Below are 22,687 nucleotides of genomic sequence, written 5' to 3'. Positions count from 1 at the left end.
ACACACACACACACACACCATTTTGAAGAATGTGACGTCAGAGGAGAGTTTCTGTCCTGCACGAGCACGGATCCTGTTCCTTTTGTTTTCCGAGGCCGTGTGTAAATGAACACACCCCTACAGCAAGCAGCGTCACGGGACCTGCAGGCGCTGAGGAGCCTCTGAGCAGGTGCTTTCCAGCCGAGTGAACTGCTCTAAAACGCCGAGACTCAAAACCGTCTCTTGTTCCTTCATTTTACGTTTGAACATAGCGTTTATTTTAAAGCCTTTACACAACTTTTCAGCAACATAAAGCCCATGACTGAATCAGTGCCGTGGGACTGAGGGCTGTTGCCATGGCGCTCTCCGAGCTGTACACCAAGGTAGGGTTCAAACGGAAGTACCTCAGTTATGTTTAACTGTTAAGTTCTGATTAAAACTTTATTCTTTCTCAAATCTTTATTTCCTTTTTACCAAACTTTTATATTAAAGCCTAGGAAATCTTAAAGCATGTGTTGGGTTTCCGTTTGGAGTAAAAAGTTGCCCCATGTGCAACATATGGTAGAAATCCATGTTCACCTGTGGGATTGTTGAGGGTTAGTGTATCTTCTGAAAAACCAATACTAGAGAGATTAAACTTTATATATTTTAGCCAGCAGCTTGTATAGCAGTATAGATTTACTGTCCTCTGCAAATACCTTAACATTAGCTATTATTGTCAAAATAACTGGCAACACAAGTGAGTAGACCCTAATCGAACATGTCAAAAATCTGTCAATATTTAGTGTGAGCACATGTTATCTAGCACTGCTTTAATCCTCCTGGACATGGAATTCACCAGAGCTGCACAGGTTGTTGCTGGGATCCTCTTCCACTTCTCCATAATGACATCACAGAGCTGCTGAATGTTAGACACATGGTGCCTCTCCACTTTCTGCTTGAGGATTCTCATAGATGCTCAATAGGGTTCAGGTCTGGAGCAACTCCATCACTTTCAGCTTCCTGATCTTGGTGGTGTGTTTTGTGTCGTTATTATGTTGGAAACTGGCATTCAGCCCAGTTTCTAAATGGAGGGCATCATGTTCTGCTTCAGAAGGTCACACTACAAATCGGAATCCATGTTTCCCTCAATGAGCCACAGCTCCACAGAACCAGCAGCACTCATGCAGCCCCGGACCATGATGCTACCACCACCATGCTTGACTGTAGGCAAGACACAATTTTCTTGGTACCCCTCACCAGGGCGTCACCAGACATGCTGGATGCCATCTGATCCACACATGTTTATCTTAATCTCATCAGACTAACCCATCTTGGAAAACCTCTGTATGACCCTGGCCAATGTACTGTAATTCACTTTGGGGGTGTTGCCAGTTATTATAATAATGGCTGTATGTTGAAGTATTTTTTAGAGGACAGTAAATCTGTACTACTATACAAGTTGCATTTGACTACTCTAAAATATATCCATGTTTCATTTCTATAGTATTGTCCCTTGAGAAGATCTACTAAAATGGTTGCTGAAATGTGTGTTTGTGTGTTTCAGTATAACAGAGTATGGGTGCCGGATGCGGAGCAGGTGTGGAAGTCAGCTGAGCTCCTGATAGACTACACACCTGGAGATCCAGCTCTACACTTGCAGCTAGAAGATGGAACTGTAAGCAATACATATATTTAAATAAATGGTGATCTGGACTGATGAGTCAGAAATATTTGGCTGAAGCAAAAAAAAAAAAAAAAAGTTGTTTGCCAAAGGGCTGGAGAGCAGTAATGAGTGTCTACAGCCAACATTGAAGCATGGTGGAAGGTGTTCATGTTCGGGAATGCATTTTTGCAAATGGAGTTGGAGATCTGGCCAGGATTAATGGTGTCCTCAATGTAGTGAAATGATCTGTCATGCATTACATCATTGAATAAATCAACAATGGTTCATCAGGTTGCAGAATACCATCAGTCTAAAACTCTGTGTACTAGGAATTATAGCACACTTTTTTACGTGTTTCACGGCCTGTTGTTTGAAGTTTACAGCCAGTTACTCAGCTGTTTGGACATTTATAGGGATGTATTGGGCAACCCTGGTCTAGATCCAAGGCTCAGATTGGATATATATAAAACTCTAGGTTTTGGAATGTGGCTGTAGGGGTTTGTGTTCAGTCATGGAGCTTGCATTTGCTTCCAGCGAGGAGAAATAAAAATTTGCATCATATAAAGACGTTCTGCCCAGTTGTGTGATTTTTATGTGTGGCAACAGTTTGGTGAAGGAAACATATGGGTGATGGTTAGGTGCCCACATAGTTTTGGCCGTACAGTTTGTATTTAATTAGTATTTTATTTAATGTAATTTGTTAGTGTAACTTACTTTATTAATTTCATTTATTTATTATAGCGAAAATTTAGTCTGTGAATTTCTATAGGTCTAATTAAAGCTTTAACATTTTACAGCTTTTTATTAGTTTTTAAAGAGACAGACAGACAGACAGACAGACAGACAGACAGACAGATAGACAGACAGATAGACAGATAGATAGATAGATAGATAGATAGATAGATAGATAGATAGATAGATAGATAGATACTTCCTTCCTGTATTGTCATTGCAATGACAACAAACATTGAAATGCAGTTTAGCATCTACCAGCAGTGCAAATAGCAGCAATTGTGCAAAATTGACAAGTACAGATAAATATGTATGTTATATGTACATTAGGGGTGTGACGGTACACAAAATTCACGGTTCGGTACCTCCCTCGTTTTTTTAGAAATGCAAAACAAAATTGCTTGGTTTTTCCTTTTTTATTAACAAAGTTTATTATTATCATCATTAACATTTGAAAGCTTGCATTTTTCAAACAATTTAAAATAGAATGCTTGCTTGGTTAAATAATATATAAAATTATATTTTATAATATCGTATACAAATGAAATAAAATAAATTAAATTAATGCAATACCCCTTTTTATTATATTGATCAAATTTAGTAATCAATTTAATTGGCACAAATTAAATTGATTAAATACAATTTTATTAAAATCAGTCAATAAATAGTTTTCATTTGTTAGGCCCTATTTGGGTAATACAGATGTGTATGTAAGTGTGTGTGTGTGTGTGTGTGTGTGTGTGTGTGTGTGTGTGTGTGTGTGTGTGTGTGTGTGTGTGTGTTTTACAGTTAATATTTAATTTTCTAAAGATATGATCTACTCAACTGTTCTACTTATTTCAGCATACTTTATCAAACGTCTTCATTCCTTCCATCCTTTATTCATTCACTTCCTCTATATTTCCTCCTTTTCAAAGAAACTGTGTTGAATTCCACAAATCGTTTCATCTTGTGTTTTAAATATTTATAAAATAGTATAAAAAGTTTTGTAGCTGACAGATTCTGTAGAAATCATATAAGAATATCATTAGCTGATGCTGATTTTTTTGGTTGATTTTTTTTTTTGTCCTTCAGGAGATCCATTACCCGGTGGAGGTGAACGGTCAGTTACCTCCACTTCGTAACCCAGATATCCTGGTGGGGGAGAATGACCTAACCGCTCTGAGCTATCTCCATGAACCGGCCGTGCTGCACAACCTGCGTGTCAGATTTGTGGATTCTAAAATCATATACACGTACTGTGGTAGGTGAGATAGCAAGTTGGGAGTGAGCATTGTTGCCAGAAGTTGAATTGTTTTATGATCTTACACAGCCGATAAGACACAGAGGCTACTGTGGGACCTGGCAGGGAGCTAAATAAAATGCTGTTTGACTTTGCTGTGGTTCAGAAGTTTACATACGATTAATGATGGAGCTGGTATTTGGGTAGTGTTTCACCAAAAAATGCTTGGAAATGAATGGCAGTGTTTAGTGTTCCTGAGGTTTGCTATTAAGTTACAGCACATACAATGACAAACAAAACAATCCTATATGTATAGTACTATAAGGCCATACAGTAAAAGTGAAAAAACAGGTTTTTATATTATCTAAATGAGAGAGAAATGTGGGAAACCCACTGAATAAAATTTAAGCTTGAATGAATTATGCAAATTTTTTACAAAACCTCTCTTACTATTAATGAGCAGTCAATTCATTGAATAAAACTTCAAATGGCTTAATACACTATCACCCAATCATCTAATTATTAGTTTCAATTGTCACAAAAGGTGTCACAAAACACTCATGGCCCCAACCCTCATATATCTTTATATTTTCATGTTATTCTGGAATTCCCCTTTCCTCGTATTTACATGCTTCTCTTTCCGTGTTTTTTTGCACCTCAGGCATTATCCTAGTGGCGATAAATCCGTATAAACAGCTTCCCATTTATGGAGATGCAGTCATTCGTGCTTATTCTGGCCAGAACATGGGAGATCTGGATCCTCATATATTTGCTGTGGCAGAAGAAGCTTATAAACAGATGGCAAGGTAAAGTGTATTCCAGCATTCAGGTAAATATTAATAATATGTGCATCGTAAGACATGATATATAACATCACCAATCAAAATATGGTAATAATCCTGTAGTATTAATGCGACATTCCAGTTTTTAGGATTCTGATGATGACTGACATTTTATTCAATGTTTCAATGCTTGTGCATTAATTATTTTTTTTAAATAAAACGACTCATATTCTCAGTGAGATCTGTTACACTTTTTGCTATGCTGCTTATGTAGATGTCATTTTCTTTATAGATAACCGTGGATGCAGTGCAAACTTATACACTCGCCTGCTCTTTTAACGCATATACTGTAATGTTTTTATACAGGAACAACAAGAATCAGTCCATTATAGTCAGTGGCGAGTCCGGGGCGGGAAAGACTGTGTCCGCTCGCTACGCTATGAGATACTTCGCAGTGGTCAGCAAATCGAGCAAAAACACTCAGGTGGAAGACAAGGTTTTGGCATCGAACCCCATCACTGAAGTACTGTGGTCCATTTTATATAGCAATTACTTTACGCTCTTACATAAAGCTAATAATAGATGAAAACGTACTATGCTGTGCTCTTTTACTGTATATTTGCAGGCAATAGGTAACGCAAAGACCACCAGGAATGACAACAGCAGCCGATTTGGGAAATACAGTGAAATCAGCTTCGACCAGAGATACCAGATCATTGGCGCTAACATGAGAACATACCTTCTAGAGAAGTCTAGGGTGGTTTTTCAGGTGAAGACGTTGTGGACAGATTATTTTGTGTTTTAAAGTGTTACTGCACCACAAATGCACGAAAGCACAATCAAAGTAGTTGATAATTATACATTTTCAGCAGATACTCTTATCTAGATGAACTTATTAATGCAAAGGTACAGGAGTGTAGCAGGCCAATGCGGTAACCACTGAGTATGCACAGGGTAAGATGATCATTTTCGGTTTACGATTTTGAGACCCATTCAAAAAAGACACACACGTCTATGTCTATAGTTTTGCCCCACTTTAGCCACATTGCATCATCGTTCAGGTCTTATGATGTCATTCATAATTTCTCAATTCGGATACTTTTATATTCAGTATATAGATAAATATTGGATTTCACCGTCAGTTATTTGTATTTTTTTTTATGATTTGTTTTACCTCCAGTCAGAGAATGAAAGAAACTACCACATCTTCTATCAGATGTGTGCTTGTGCAGACCAACCGCAATTCAAGAGCTTGAGACTGTGTGAGTGTGTATGCTAAGTATCTCATTGCACAATTAAATATGCATTTTTAAATCATTTCATTTATATGATGCTTATGGTGTATATGATATGCAAAAGATATCTATTTTTTTTTTTTTATTTCATTTCTAACAAAAGTGAGTGCAGACAAGTTTTACTACACTTGCATGGGAGGGGAGACGGAAATCCAAGGAGTGGACGATCGTGCCGACATGGCTGAAACCTGCCGCACTTTCAATCTACTGGGTAGGAACTTTACACTTTTGTCTCATCTGTAGCATGACTTCATATTTTTAGTTTCTTTATTGATTAATGATGTGTTCCAAGTGTATTGCATAGCACTGGATTGTACTTTTTTCTTCTGTAGGATTGAAGAATGAATTTCAGAGTGATGTATTCAAGATGGTGGCAGCGATTTTGCATTTGGGGAATGTGGTGATCAGAGCAGTTGGCTCAGACCAGTCATCCATCAGTGTAAGGAACATTTTGCTTACGAAATAGCTGATTAATCCTTCACCTCAAATTATCTTTGTACAACAATGTACATGTATGTACCCAATTCCACAAAAGTTGAGAAAATGTGCAAAATGTAAATAAAAACGTGTAAAATTAATAAATTACATGTAAATGTAATGATTTGCAAAACTCATAAATATATAATCTATTCACAATAAAACCAAAAAAAGTTGACAGGGTCACGTTTACCTCTGTTTAACATTATGTCTTCTGTCTGCATACATGGGAACTGAGGAGATCAGTTGTTGAAGTTTTGGGAGAGAAACGTTGTCTTATTTGTGTCTGATACGAGATTCTAGCTGCTCAACAGTTCTGGGTGTCCTTTGTTGTGTTTTTCATTTTATGATGCTCCAAATGTTTTTAAATGGTAAAAGGTCTAGACTGCAGGCAGGCCAGTTCAGCATCCGGACTCTTCTATTACGAAGTCATGCTATTGTAATCAATGCAGTATGCAGTTATATGCAGGTATTAGCTCTAAAACCTCAGCATTGATGGAGACTTTCCAAATGTGCAAGCTGCCCATTTCACAGGCACTAATGAACTTACATACCATCAGAGATGTCACTTTTTGAACTGAGCACTGATAACAAGCCAGATTGTCCCTCTCCTCTTTAGTACAGAGGATGTGGTGTCCATGGTTTCCAAAAAGAAATTCAAATTTTAAATCGTCTGACCACAGAACAGTTTTCCACTTTGCCTCAGTACATTTTGAATGAGCTTTAAGAGAGAATAGGGACGTTTCTGGCATGCCTCCTTCTTCGCATGATAGAGATTGAACCTGCATTTGCGGATGACACGGCTAATGATTTCTGGAGGTGTTAGTGAACCCATGCAATGATCTCCATTACAGAATCCTGACTGTTTAAAATGCAGTGCCACCTGAGTGCCCGAAGATCACCTGCATCTAATATAGATTTTTTCCCCCCACCCTTGTCCCTTGTTCACAGAGATTTCTTCAGATTCTTGGAAACTTTTGTTTATTATCATGCACTGTAAATTATGAGATATTCATTATTCAATACAGACATTATTCTGAAAGGGTTCTACAGCTTGTAGACACAGTCTTTTACTTTACTTCTGTGAAACTCTTATCTCTCTAAGATGCACTATTTATACACAATCATCTTACTTACCTGTTGTCAATTAACCTAATTTAAATAATACTTCAATAAGTCAGTTTTCACAATTTCCCAACTATTTTGGAATTGGGTTTGCAATAATTGTATTGCTTCTATTGATTATGATAGAAAATCATCACAAAAGTAGCAGTAAAGTTCTTTATTTTCCAGTCGACTGACTCGCACCTGGCAGTGTTCTGCGATCTGCTCGAAGTCAGAGGAGAAGACGTGTGTCGCTGGTTATGTTCTCGGCGCATCCTCCTGGCATCTGAGACCGTGATCAAACCGCAGCCAAGGGATCGTGCAATAAATGCTCGCGATGCACTGGCCAAGCATCTTTATTCTTACCTCTTCGATTGCATCATCCACAGGATTAACAAGGCCCTGCGTGTGCCTGGAAAACCACACTCTTTTATTGGAGTGCTGGATATCTATGGGCAAGATAAAGTTTTTTTTTTTTTTACAGTGTGGATTGGTTTAGTGCAGTGGTTCTCAAACGTTTCAGCAGGGGGCGCCCTTGTGTATGGTGAATCCTTGTGTGGCCCCCTGCTTGATGTATTCTTTTTTTTTTCTCTGGAGAAAATCCTACGTACGAGTCGTCAAATATTTGCACATTTTTTTTTTCACGCAAGGCTCTTATGTATCAACCTTCTCAGTTGAGACACTACATCTTCTAAATAAAAAAGTTAAAATTTTCAAGAGTCCTGGCTAACCGTTCTGTGCACTAGTATGTCAACGGAGGTTTTAGTGATGTTTCAGTGTGGTGTGCTGGTAGAATTGATATAATTATTATCTAGATTCTAGAATTTCTATGCGGCCCCCTTGCGACATCTGGTGGCCCCCCGGGGGGCCACGGCCCCCAGTTTGGGAACCACTGGTTTAGTGTATTTTTCTAAATAATAAGGTCTTATTTGTATGTATTAGACTTTACTATCAACGCTTGATGAAATAGATTCTTTTCTAAAGTAACTTTGTCTTTTGGGATATTACAGATTTGAAACTTTCGATATAAATAGTTTTGAGCAGTTTTGCATCAACTATGCCAATGAAAAACTACAGCAACAGTTTAACTTGGTAGGTTCCCTAGTTTTTTTTTTTTTTTTTATCTTCCATCAGGTTGTTAACTAAATTAGGGATCAGACTGACCAACTCTTCCTTCCTGTCTGGTTACTTCCTGTTAGCACGTGTTTAAACTAGAGCAAGAGGAGTACATGAAGGAGGACATCCCCTGGACGCTGATTGATTTCTATGACAACCAACCAGTCATCGATCTTATTGAAGCCAAAATGGGCATCCTGGACTTGCTGGATGAGGAGTGTCTGGTGAGAAAATAGAATCTGTCTACAGCAATTGAATACGAATTTGTGTTTTTAATATTCCATTGTTTGACGTCAGCGTTCTGTTTGCTCTACAGTTTCCTCAGGGTACTGATAACAACTGGCTGCAAAAGCTCTATAATTATTTGAGCTCAAAGCCTATGTTTGAGAAACCTCGTCTATCCAATGAGGCGTTCGTGATCCATCACTTTGCAGACAGGGTGAGAGGACATTCTGCATCTCTGGTTTCTGCTGATGCTACAGGTGATACATTTATTTGTCAGAGTTGATGAAAATGTGATTTAAATCCACTTTTTAATTTCCAGGTAGAATATCAGTGTAAAGGTTTCCTTGAGAAGAATAGAGACACCCTTTACGAAGAGCTGGTGGACATAATGAGAGCCAGCAAGGTACAAACGGTTACTTGCCCTAGACTATATGTGTATTTAATAATTAGAATTATTATGATTTTTTTTTTATTTTGTGTTTGATAGAGCAGTTTTGCACAATTTTGTACCAAAGACCTCATGCATTCAGCAAAAACTGTTTTTTTTTTATACGTTAAACCCAAAATAATAGGACGATTCATTATCATCTGACTTTTCCTTCGTCTCAGATTTATATTTATTTACAGTCACGTACATCTTTGAAACCTTTTGTTGTCAGTTTCCTCTCTTGGCAGGTTTCTTTAATGAAGAGGATCAAAGTTCTGTGCTTACAACGAAGCGTGTCAAAGTGAAAGCAGCACGACCTGGAGTCAAACCGGCCAATAAGCAACTTAGAAGCACCGTAGGAGATAAGGTGCACATTTAAACGGGTCAACATTGCAATCTTTTTCGATAAAATCTAGCATCCTTCACTGTAATATACGAGGTGGTATCAAAAGGTTTGGTGACTTGTTTTGTTTACAAGAAAGTACTTTATTTATCTAGGTTTACACACAATCACCTTCAAAACAGTCCCGTTGCACAGCAATACAGCGCTCCCAGTGTTCCTGCCACTTCTGGAACGTGTCCTGGAAGTCTTTTTTTCGAAACGTGTCGAGCACCTTGCGCTGGATCTTTTTCGTCATCTTCGGGATGAGGGAGAGATTCTGAAAAGTAGGGTGGGTCCGAAAGTAAATTTATGTTGTGTCCGGCGAAAAACTCACGTGTGAGGAGAGCTCGGTGACGGCGTTCTTTGTCGTCATGAAGCATCCAGTTGAAATGATGAAATCGCAGGCGTGGTCAGAATAGCACCAGTTGCACAGCTCAGAAGTATACAGGACGTTGTCTTTTCGGCACACTGACTTATAAAGGCCGGTGCTCCCTGTGACTGTGCGTGCAGCCTTGTGCTGCCATCTGTTGGCGTGTTACAAAATTAAACTCGAAACTTTTTGATGCCACCTCGTATAATGCTTTAAAAACTGACAGCCATTTTAATTTGAACAAAATCGTATTACTTTCTGTTTTCCTCTTCTTTGTTTTTGTTTTTACATTTTTTTATTTACTCTGTCTGGTTTTCTCTTTTTCTGATAATTATTTCAGTTTCGCATTTCATTGTATCTGTTAATGGAAACTCTCAATGCAACTACACCGCATTACGTCCGCTGCATTAAGCCTAATGAACAGAAGCTGCCCTTTGAGTGAGTAATTCCAACTTATATATACCTTTATTTATCATTTTATTCCTTTGTTCATGGTTCCAATGTGCATGTCCACAGATACGATTCAAAGCGTGTGGTCCAGCAGTTGCGGGCTTGTGGAGTACTAGAAACTGTTCGAATTAGTGCTCAGAGCTACCCGTCTAGGTAAACATCAGATGCTTGGGGGGGGAGTCTTGGTTTTGGTGAAAATCGGAAACATGATATTAAAATGGAATGAAATATATGCACTTTACTGTCCAGTTGCAGGTATCTGATACTCTCAAGTGTGCAGTGAATTTGAATTGGGACTTGTTGCTTTTGCAGGTGGACCTACATTGAGTTCTACAGCCGTTACAGTATTCTAATGAGCCAGGCAGAGCTCAGATTGGGAGAGAAGAAGCAAACGTGTAAAACAGTGCTGCAGAGGCTCATACATGTAGGCAATGCTTCATGTACACTAACACCCTTTATTCATTACTCATAAACTCATAAATGCTATGAACTTTATATCCAGAAGCATTTCTGTTTTTCATTTGTTGAACTTTTTTCAGGTAACTTGTGCATATTCAGGTTCGGGTTTAACACATTTTAAATGGATTCACCATACAAATTCTGTTATCCATGTAGTATGGGTGCTATTTTGTCTTAAACTGTGTGCAGACCAGCACTGCCAAACAAAACCTGAAGAAAGTCGATAGAAAATACAGACCAAAGATCCAAACCACATTCTTTCCATTTGTTGTTAAATGTAATACAATGAGCTTCTCAGTAAAGCTCAAGCTGGAACCCTTATTGTGTCCCAGTTATTCGTGCCCAGTAGTCTAAAGAGCAAAAATGGTACTGTGGGTGGAAGAGATGGCATACTTTTTCTCCTTTGGTAATCACATCATGCTACCCTGCGATGCAACATGACCAGCAGTTCGTAGTTGGCTGGAGCCATACAAGAAATGTCTCTAGTTAAGATACCGACTCCTCTAATGGATCAATTAATATTACTATTCTTTTCAGTTTTTTGAGTTGCCCAAAAACATCCAGAATGTTAAACGTGAGATACTGTAATTAAATCAGACTGTTGGACTTTTACTGCAGCTCATTTTAATGGAGCAAACAATTTATTCCATGGTCCATTTATTCACATTTCTACAGTTACATCTGAATGCAGATGTGCAGAGTTTTAGGATTAAATCCTCACCAGTGATAAACGATGTACACAAAGCATGTACTTAAATGAAATCAGTGATACACTAGGTCAAATATTGCAACAGTCGAAGTAAAAGTGCCCCTATTAACTTCCACTTGAGTAAAAGTCCTGAAGTTTTTTTTACTTAAGTATCCAAAGTACTATGATTTATTGTGGCTATAACGTTCCTATTATCCTTTTTGTCACAAGGCTCTTACTTAATCAACTCAGAACACCAAATCTATTGATAGACTGATAGATCAAACATATCTATTAAAATGATCTTAAACCCCCAAAACCTTCTTTTCATCTACTTCAAAAACATCACGCAAATAAGGCCACAGGTGTTGTGGCAAGTCAGAATCAGGAGGTGAACTGACGCCCAACTGTATGTTGGTGTTAAGTAGATACAACAAGCGGCAATCAAAACAAGTTGAAAACCGGGGACGTGCTTTACCCTGATTGGCAGCTTGCCTTGTGCTCGACCAATTATGTTTTTATCCACTCATAAATAAAAAGGAGTTTGATTTTGCACAAGGTAGTGGAGTAAAAATAAAGATATTTGACTTGAAATGTAGTGAGGTTAAAATAAAAGTCTCCCCAAATAAAAATGTGACTTAACTACAGTAACAATTAACAATTTATTTGTAACTTGAAATGCAGCTCTGAGTTAATAAAAAATTAGTTCTTGTGTTACATTTGTTAAAATAAAAAATATATACAGTACAGACCAAAAGTTTGGACACACCTGCTTATTCAAAGAGTTTTCTTTATTTTCATGACTATGAAAATTGTAGGGTCACACTGAAGGCATCAAAACTATGAATTAACACATGTGGAATTATATACATAACAAAAAAGTGAACTGAAAATATGTCATATTGTAGGTTCTTCAAAGTAGGCATCAAGAGAATGCCAAGAGTGTGCAAAGCAGTAATCTAAGCAAAAGGTGGCTACTTTGAAGAACCTACAATATGACATATTTTCAGTTCACTTTTTTGTTATGTATATAATTCCACATGTGTTAATTCATAGTTTTGATGCCTTCAGTGTGACTCTACAATTTTCATAGTCATGAAAATAAAGAAAACTCTTTGAGAAGGTGTGTCCAAACTTTTGGTCTGTACTGTATATTTTTTTAAATAAAACATATAAAGTCAAAATGTCTGACACTGATCTTTTCAATACAACAGGACTCTAATCAGTATAAGTTTGGACGGACCAAAATCTTCTTCCGGGCAGGACAGGTGGCGTATCTAGAGAAGCTGCGTTTGGATTATCTGCGCACTGCGTGTGTGACCATTCAGAAACATGTGAGGGGCTGGACTCAGAGACGCAGGTATCTGCGCATGAGACAAGCCGCCATCATCATCCAGCAGTACATCCGTGGCAAGAGGCAGATCAGGTGAGTGATCTAGTCAGATACCTGAACTTCGGTGTTTGTTCAGTTGTGCAGTAGTAAGTGTGATGTGTTTTTTTCTAGGCGCATGGTTACAGCAGCAGCTCTGAAGCAGGCCTGGGCAGCTTTGGTCATTCAGAAGCATTGTCGTGGCTATCTTGTACGTCGGCTTTACCAGCTCATCCTGGTGGCTACAGTCACCATTCAGGCATATACCAGGGGGTGCATTGCACGCAAGCGCTACAGAAAGGTTTGTTATGAAAGTCCAATTTTTATGAAATGTTAAAAGCAATGTTTAGAAATATTTAAATAGTGTGTGTGTGTGTGTGTGTGTGTGTGTGTGTGTGTGTGTGTGTGTGTGTGTGTGTGTGTTTATCACTCATGTAGATGGTGGAGGAGCATACGGCTCTGGTAATACAGAAGTACGCTCGGGCCTGGCTGGTACGGCGCCGCTTCCAGACCATAAGGCGACTCGTCATAAACGTGCAGCTCTCTTACCGGGTCCAGCAGCTGCGCAAGAAATTGGAGGAACAAGTGAGCTCAAAAGCATTTGCAAAACTACACCTGCAAAATTTTATTCTCATTAATTACTGTTTTTGGATATGAAATTAACCTATGAATAGTGTATAAATTGGATAAATCTGTGATTCTATGATTCAGCTGATTTTTCTTCTTTTTCAGAGTAAAGAGAACCGTGGGTTAATGGAGAGACTGACCAGTCTTGCCAACGCACATGCTCAGGGATTGGAAAAGGTGCAGTCCCTGGAGGTGGAGCTCAGCAAAGCAGCCAATGAGAAGCTATCTATGGAGGAGAGAGAAAAGAAGAGGAAAGAGGAAACCAGTCAGGTAGGACATCAACACAATATGTATGCTGAATATTGTCTGTATGAGTCTCTGTATGAAACTCTCTTTAATTCTATGCATTATACATCATTCAGAACATGCACTGTTTAATGAAAACCAAAGATACATAAATCAGTAAATGTGATGAGTTATATACCATACTAACCATATATAACCATATATATATATATATATATATATATATATATATATATATATATATATATATATATATATATAATCCATAAGGTGATTTCTCAGCTTCAAACCGAAAGGGATAAAGCCAAGCTGGAGAATCAGGCTCTCCAGGCGAAACTCAAAGATTCCATACAACAAATGACAGGTTTTGCATCTTAGAACGACATTAATTCATAATAAAAATCTATTTTCCACTCAAAACTCAGAGACCAAAATGTGTCCCCTCTCCCCCAGACCATTTTGAAGAACTGAAGAAAAAGCTCTTAGAGGACCTAGAGAGAGAAGAGAGGCTACGAAAGTAAAAACGAGCACATTTACATGCTACATCATGTTACTCACCCCTTTAATTCTATATAGGTTCTGTTACTAAAAAAAATAATAATTTCACTATGGATTGCCAGAGTCGCAGAACACAGCAGTGAGCTGCAGAAGGAGGATTTGGATAAAGAAATTGAGGTGCTAAAGAACGAGAATCGCAAGCTGAGAGAAGCCAAGATCCACCTACAGGCTAAGGCTGAGGAGGACACCCAGATCAACCAAGAGCTCCAGGAGCAGCTTGGTCAGCTCACCAAACATGTCAGGGTAAACTCTGTTGCTAACGAAAGAAGTCTGTAAGTGTTGCAATTATCAAGCGAATCCTTTCTTTTCTTTTTTTTTTTTTTATCTTGTGTGGATATTTATTCTCATCTGTGTAGGTGATCCCAGAGTTACATAGGGAGATTCACAGCCTCCAGAATGAAAAAACTGAAGCAGACAGAAAGTTGAGGGAGCAAACTGAGCAGACCAGAGGTACAATCTGATGCGTACAGTAAATCAAATATGATCAAAATCAAATTAAATGTTTTACATACCAATTTTATTTATACAGAGAATGTGTAGTGTAATGCTTTTTATTGCATTTTATATATATATATACTTGTTCAGTGCTCATCAGTTTCAGCACAGAATTACGGACCAGTACCGCGGTATAAGTGTATAAAATGTATGCTTGAGTATGGCAGCAAAATCAGAAATTGACCAGTTACAAAAAAGGCAACATTTTTTGTTTTCTTCTTTTTTCAGCAAAAATGAACATGATCGCTAGGCAACTTCTGGGTGACACAAAGGAAGAGGAGACCATTAACAGGTCCTGATAAACCTTTGATATGATATTAATACACCTGTCTTCGAAATTATAAACTAAATATGAAATAAAGCCAGTCGTGCGAAGTTTTTAATTTTTTTCGCATCTTATTCAATAGGCCTTGAGAAGTGTATTTATAAAAATCTTAAAGTTCAGTCCATGATTTTTAACTTTCCTCCTAACAATTCAAGCCAAATAAAGATTACGTTTATCATCATTCACACATATTAACAGTTGGTTTTTATTGAAGGTTCACAAAAGAGACCACAGAAGCCGCTGATGATGACAAAGATCTACAGTTTGCATTTAATGGGCTGCAGAACGCCACCAGGTTGGTGCACAAAGCGTTTTCAAAACTAATCTTGACGTGGCATCAACAGGTGCAACACAAAAAAATTATAAAAAAATATTACAATTCAGTATTAAATAACATAAATTCATATAAGGGGGAGTGGTGGCTCCAGCGGTTAAGGCGCTGGGTTGCCGATCGGAAGGTCTGGGGTTCAAGCCCCGGTATCGCCAGGCTGCCACTCTTGGGTCCTTGAGCAAGGCCCTTAACCCTCTATGCTCCGGGGGTCCCTTACGAGGGAAATATTAAGGTCCGTGATGTCGGCGTGACGTGGGGCCGCCTTCCCGTGGGCTCACCACCTGCAGGAGAGACCGTAAGGGACGGTGCTGTGAGGATTGGGCAGCAGTCGAAGGCGGGGGCCTGATTAGACTGCTGCCCCTGCGACCCGAATTATGGATAAGCGGGAGAAAATGAATGAACGAATGATGAATGAACTTTAACACTCAGACGTTTAAGAATATGACGATACAATTTTTACAATACGTTAATTAGGGTTACTTTCAGTAAGGAAAGCCATACAGAATCAGAAGGAAACTGAGACACTTTTCTATGATGTCATGTTTTTAGAAGGAACTTGAAATAATAATTTGTTATACAAAAATTTATTTCATATAAAAATATATTTGCCTAAAATCTGTCTTCTATTTTTATATTTCTATTCTTATTATTTTTATGTCTTTATTACTGTGTCGCAGCAGGTTTTCTGTACTGTCAACAGATCTGGTAGATAGAATTAATTTAAGAGTAGTGCTACAGTAAATATACGTTCACAAATATGGCAGCCTGGTGCAGCAGTTAGGGTTGCCACCTCACTACTCATGTTCTCCCTCTGTATATCTGGGATTTCTCCAGTTCTTCCAACCTCTCACACACATACCTGTGTGCATTATATTTTGGGTTTGACTGTGTTTTAATGTCTAATGCCCAGTTTTTGTAGGAAAGGGTCGACTTTTACTATTAGTGTAAACACAGTAAAGCGTTTTATAATAGAATACATTCATGAATGGATATGTATTGTTTCTTAAACTTTTTTTTTTTCTTGCTTAGGCTTGTGGAGGCTCACTTACGGGAACAACGGGAAATCAACGAAAGTAAGCTGGAGGCACTGGTTTTCAAAAACGATCACCTGACTAAAGAGAACCATCAGCTGCAAACCCTCTTTCAAGAGAAGAGCGATGTCAACCACAGCTTTGGTCAGGAGGTGGCCCGGCTCACTGCGGAAAACATGGTACTGTATATCAAACACTAGGGTGAAGAATATAAATATTTCTTATTGTATGAACATTTAAGCGTATTTGGAAAAGTGCTCGTGTTGAAGATGTCCGTGTTGTATGTAGGTGATCCCCGAACTGAAGCAACAGGTAACGGAGTTACAGCGTCACAGACAAGAGCTGGAAACACAACTAGAGGAACAACAACATGAGATGACTGGTGAGATCTTTACAATCAAACCACTTCTGCATTTGAGTCAGGATTACCTGTCGTTTTATTTACTTACTTATTTCGATTTGTTTGCCAGAAAATAATATAAAGGTATCCAATGAGCTTCAGCATAAGCTTGAGGAGGAAAGCTCACAGAGAAGGTACCTACCATGTTTTCATTTTTTTTCTATCCTGAATGCATGTTCTGTGAGTATGTAATGTGTGAGATTTTCTACACACAGGCTTTTGGAGGAGAGGAACAGGGAAAGTGAGAGGGAAAGGGAGAACATGGACGAGAGGTTAGAGGAGTTTGAGGAGACCATAGAGCAACTTAAGAGACATCAGCAAACGGACAACGAAACCAAAAACAAACTCAGACAGGAGACCTCACGTCTTACAGCTGAGAACATGGTGTGTGTTTGTGTATTTCTGTCATCTTTGCACAGCTAATCTTACTAGTGGTCAGATTTAGACCATACGAGGTGGTATCAAAAAGTTTTGAGATTAGTTTTTGAACACGCCAACAGATGGCAGCACAAGGCTGCACAAATAATTAATACATATAATATTATTCATGAATAAATTAAATAAATAATAAAAATATATAAATATAATATATATTTATAATATATAAATATATATATATATTTTTTTTTTCATAAGCATATATATCAATTTGGTTCACAGGAGTTTGAAGAGCAATTAGATACAAAAGACAGAACCATAAAGAGGCTTCAGGACCAAATCAAAGCTCTTCAGGCACCAGGAAAAGGTAAGCTGCAGAGTCTGGCTTTCTGTGATCTACTGATCTGGGTTAACATTTATTATAATGTATAAGCTCTTTTCTCAACAGTCAATGAAAAAGCTGGACCAGTTATTCCGAAAGAATACCTTGGCATGCTGGAGTACAGGAAAGAGGATGAAGGCAGGCTTGTACGGGCGTTAATACTTGGTATGTTCCACGTCTTATTGCAGTCTGTATGTGGGTCAAATTTACCTGCATTGGTAGCATGTATCAGCTGGATGTCCTGAAGTTTACCCAACACTACATAAATAAATGTTTTGAGATGCATGGCGTTTTCCAACAGTGTGTGGTTTCTCTCCAAGCCGTCCAAAGTTGAAAGCGCACAATTATGTAGGATGTGTTTGGAGGCAGTAGCATTACATTTTCTCGGAATTTGAAACAGTCGCAAAAGTCACAGAAGTGTCAGAAAATTGTTGCCCATAGCTCACTGATTGTGACAGATTACAAGATAGTTGCAAAATTTCTCGAATAACGGCCATACAAATAGTCAGAAGATTTAAATGAGCGCAGTGTTGATGTCTTTGAGCCTTTCAAATCTGGAATACATAGCAAGGCTAGTATTTGGTATTATAGTCATTTTTCACCACATTTAATATATTTAGGATTTATGTTTGAAGAAAGCAAAAATGCAAACGATTTTGGCTAAGAACTGTTGAGTACAGTGGAGATGAAAAGCAGAATAATGAAAAATATATTCGTATGGCGGAATTCCAAGGCTGATTTTGAAACAACGTTTTGGCAAATAAAATACACACATAATGCTGCAAGTTTTCATTGTTGTGTCCACTTATTACTCTATATAAAGCAAAGAACATGTGTGATCTACAGAGCTGAAACCAAGAGGAGTGGTGGTGAATATGATCCCTGGGTTGGCATCCTATCTGCTCTTCATGTGCGTTCGGCATTCTGACTATCTCAATGACGGAGAGAAGCTGAAGTCCCTCATGCAAGCCATCCTCAGTGGAATTAAACAGGTCACCATGGTAAGAACTCCTGAATGCCCATTAGCTCATACAGTGCCTTCCAGAAGTATTATTTTTAGAAACAGATTACAGTAATCCCCCGTTTATCGCGGTGGTTACGTTCCAAAACCGCCCATCATAAACGTAAAACCGTGATAAACGGACCCCACCCCAAAAATGCTATTTTATGTATACTGTACTGTATTGACATTTTACTTCATTGTAATAAATGTCATTATTTCAACATAAAACTCCATAAAAACTCCATAAACTCTATACGTTTTTTGGTCTATCGCAAGAGACCGGGAAAATCAGCAAAACAAATTAGTTATGTGGCAAATGCAATTCCGCGATAAACCGGGGGCGCCAGATTCGAATCGCGGTAAAGTGGGGGATTACTGAAATTCAGACAACAGCTTTTATTAGAGGACTTAAATTAAAGGAGAAGTGTAGGAGAGTGGAAGTTAAGGTGGGCAGTTTAAATGTTGGTACTATGACTGGTAAAAGGAGACAGGTAGCTGATATGATGGAGAGGAGAAAGGTAGATATGTTGTTTGTTCAGGAGACCAAGTGGAAAGAGAGTAATACCTGGAACATTGGTTGAGAAATAGTGTAGGGGTGATCCTGAAGGAAGAGTACAGTAAGAGTGTAGTGGAGGGGAAGAGAGTTTTTGATAGAGTGATGAACGTGAAGCTGGAAGTTGAAGTGGTGCTGATAAATGTCATCAGTGCTTATGCTCCACAAGTGGGTTGTGAGATGGAGGAGAAGCAAAAATTCTGGAGTGAGTTGGATGAAGTGGTAGAAGGTGTACCTAGGAATGAAAGATTGGGGCAGACTTTTTAGGTGAAGGGAACAGAGGTTAAAAAAACTAAAATGAAGCGTATGAGTTTTAAACTTTAAGTTCCAGTTTTTCAAAAGATAATAAGTACTATAATATTTATACAACATTTTTCTTTTATGAATACTGACTTTAAGTATGAAGGACACTAGAAAAGACTGTGTAATACAATAGCATGAACAATGGAAGTAGTAGTGGACATGTTGATGTTATCAGCTTGCTTGTCTTTTTTGAAGGACCATCAGGAAAACTTTGAGGTTTTGTCCTTTTGGCTCTCCAACACGTTCTACCTACTCAACTGCCTCAAACAGTACAGCGGAGAAGAAGTGAGTATAATAACTATCATAAGGCCCCTTAAAAACATTGTTAGAAGAAAGCTAAACTCTCAATGTTTCTTCGATAGGAGTTTATAAAGCACAATACACCACGACAGAACAAAAACTGCCTGCAAAACTTTGACCTGTCCGAATACAGACAGGTGTTCAGCGATCTTGCCATTCACATCCATGACCAGTTTCTCAATGTGATGGAGGATGCTCTGTTCCCTATGATTGGTAAGTTGAAGGTTGTTTTGCTTTTCACTGACCTGAGACCTGTTTTTTTTTTCAGTCATGTTAACACCTCTCTGTCCCTCTCCAGTCCCTGGTATGCTGGAGCATGAAAGTCTGCAGGGCATCTCAAGCATGAAGCCCACGGGTTTCCGTAAGCGCTCCAACAGCATGCTGGGAGATGGATTTATAGAGAGCGAGGGCCAGAACTACAGCGTTTCTTCCATCCTACAGCTTCTGAGTGACTACCACAGCTGTATGGCACAGCAGGGCATGGATCCGCAGCTGCAGGGTCAGGCTCTCCGCCAGCTCTTCTACCTAATCGGAGCCACCTCACTCAACAGCATCCTTCTGCGCAAGGACCTCTGCTCCTGCCGCAAGGGCATGCAGATCAGGTGAGAGGGATTGGGAAGGAGATAAGAACTGTATGGGACGACTGTGAGAAATATTTTTCGTCATGCTGACATTACAGAATACAGAAAACGAGAAGGGAATATTAACTATTAGTATGTTTTCTTGATTTTTCTTGATAATTTCATTTATTTCACTACAATTAGACAATACCTGTTTATTATGCAGTGCCTCTGTGGGATAGTGTTCAGATGCCATTTTGACCTAACCTGCTTTTAGATCTTCATAAAGCCATAATCGCACGTAGAATCTCGAGAACTACCTGTTTTAACTTAGAATCATCTCCAACCCCTAACAGGTGTAATATCAGTTACCTGGAAGAGTGGCTGAGGGATAAAGGCCTTCAGGGCTACAATATTATGGAGACTCTAGGCCCACTGTCCCAGGCTGCATGGCTCCTGCAGGTGAACAAAACCACGGACGACGATGCAGCGGAGATCCAGCAGAGATGCCACGAGCTCTCACCAGTTCAGGTGTAACAGATGTCCTCACATTCCTCCTTTCTTGTGCCATTTTCAGTGTGCTGACACGTACTCAATTTTTTTTTTCTGACCGTGCCTTTTCAGATTGTGAAGATCCTCAACTCGTACACTCCTATCGACGACTTCGAAAAACGAGTTGCGCCGTCTTTTGTGCGGAAAGTTCAGGCAAGTTTGGACTGTTCGACTGATCATGTATCGTTCATGTTTTTTTTTCGCAACAGTGTTTCATTTTGTTCAAAGTTCAAAGTAGAATTCATGATAATCAGGACTGGGATTCTGCTTTGTAACAGGCACTGCTTCAGGAGCGTGAGGGCTCAGCTCAACTGATGATGGACGCACAGTACCGCTTTCAGGTTACTTTTCCTTTCTGTTCATCCACACAAGCACTGGAGCTCCTGCAGGTGCCCAACAGCCTTCACCTGAGCTTTGTCACTCTCATATGAGCCCTGACCTTGGACTGCTTCTTCATCACTGGATAATAACATTTGCTTTAACATGCTTTTTAGGAACTAATTCCTTTTTATGAATCGCACAATAAAATTTTGGGCATTCATTATGTTCTTTAAAATAAAAATAAAAAAATATATATATATATAACACACACACACACACACAGGTTTGCCGATATGGTCATATGTATGGTATGTGCTTTTTAAGCATCACATTCCGCAGTTACTGCCAATTTGTAACTCTTCTGGGAAGATGTTCTACTAGATTTTGGAGTGTGCTTTTGGAGATTTGTGAAGACACAAGGGTGTTAGTAAAGTCAGGTACTGATGTAGGTGAGGTCAGAAAGCCAGTTACATTCACATTCATCCCAAAGGTGTTCAGTAGGGTTGAGGTCAGAGCTCTATAGAAGGAGATCTTCTACTCCAACCAATGTAAAGCATATCTTCATGGAGTTTCCTTTGGGCACAGAGGCATTGTCATGCTGGAACAGGTTTGGGTCTCCTAGTTCAAGCGAAGGGAAAATTTCATGCTCCAACATCGAAAAACATCCTACAAATTGTGTTTGGGAGGGAACCACGTATATGGGATATATGGGAAAGTCAGGTGTCCCAATACTTTTGTTTATATAGTGTACAAAAGTACACTATGAATATGCATAATAGTATTTTTATCGAACATTTGCAGCAGTTGCTCATAAATGAACAAAATGCCAAATATATTGCCAAAAGTATGTGGACACCTAACCATCACATCAATCTGTGCTTGTTGAAGATACCAAATCAGATGTATTTCCCTTTTTGCTTTGACAAGAACCTCCACTGTGATGTAGAAATTTTTTTTAAACAGGTTTGAGCCTATTTGCATAAAAGGGAAATTGTACTGCTACAGTGTCCACACATTTATATAGTGTATTCATACTTCTTCTAATGTATTGTGTATCATGTATTCACTTGAACCATTGTGAACCACAGTAAAGTGTTGGACACAAAAAATAAAGAATGAGGCTTTTTACTTGTCAAATGTACATTACTGCACAGTAAAAATCTTTCTTATATATATCACCGCTTGTATCTTGAAGCTGGGGTCAGAGCACAGGATTCACCATGATACTATGCCTCTGGAGCACCGAGGGTTAACAGACTTGCTCAAGGACCCAGATTAGCAATTTAGCAATAATGGGGATTGAACCCCCTGACCTTCTTTTCAGTAACCCAAAACCACTCAGCTACTACTTCCCCAGTGTGTAAGTGTATTAAATATTTTAGTGTCGGCCTGTTTGTTTCACACCTAGGACTAAAATAGTGACCTTCCTGAATCGTACCACCTCTTAATACAGTCATTATGACGCCACAGTTATAAAAACAATTAATATTATATAGATACGTGGTATAACGAAGCACGGCATTAACGACAGGTATCTCATGCGGCGAGAACGAATGCCGTTACTAAGCCAAGAAACCCAATTAACACAATTCATAAAGTT

General features: G+C 38.7%; 1 protein-coding gene across 2 annotated transcripts; it reads left to right on the top strand.

Annotated features, from left to right (window-relative positions):
• The first annotated feature begins 61 nt into the window (after positions 1–61).
• myo5c (myosin VC) lies at positions 62–21,307 on the top strand. Of its 2 annotated transcripts, none has more exons than XM_083546098.1 (41): positions 62–362; positions 1,526–1,636; positions 3,431–3,599; positions 4,240–4,384; positions 4,727–4,883; positions 4,986–5,129; positions 5,541–5,622; positions 5,759–5,866; positions 5,988–6,094; positions 7,426–7,691; positions 8,247–8,328; positions 8,436–8,576; positions 8,669–8,791; positions 8,897–8,980; positions 9,237–9,371; positions 10,097–10,194; positions 10,273–10,359; positions 10,519–10,630; positions 12,568–12,779; positions 12,858–13,023; positions 13,161–13,307; positions 13,455–13,619; positions 13,866–13,959; positions 14,049–14,112; positions 14,216–14,390; positions 14,510–14,603; positions 14,877–14,940; positions 15,188–15,268; positions 16,334–16,514; positions 16,624–16,717; positions 16,806–16,869; positions 16,951–17,119; positions 17,396–17,480; positions 17,562–17,660; positions 18,342–18,496; positions 19,550–19,639; positions 19,717–19,867; positions 19,953–20,256; positions 20,571–20,745; positions 20,839–20,919; positions 21,045–21,307. In XM_083546098.1, the coding sequence occupies exons 1-41, from the start codon at positions 336–338 to the stop codon at positions 21,195–21,197; spliced, it is 5,241 nt and encodes a 1,746-aa protein (XP_083402224.1). In that variant the 5' UTR covers positions 62–335; the 3' UTR covers positions 21,198–21,307. The 2 variants fall into 2 exon arrangements, with proteins under 2 accessions (XP_083402224.1, XP_083402223.1); XM_083546097.1 differs by having other exon boundaries at positions 14,216–14,396.
• The last annotated feature ends 1,380 nt before the right edge of the window (positions 21,308–22,687 follow it).

Source organism: Silurus aristotelis, assembly GCF_946808225.1.
Source record: "Silurus aristotelis genome assembly, chromosome: 7".
NCBI classification, from domain to species: domain Eukaryota; kingdom Metazoa; phylum Chordata; class Actinopteri; order Siluriformes; family Siluridae; genus Silurus; species Silurus aristotelis.
This window is presented reverse-complemented; position numbering and strand designations above follow the sequence as displayed.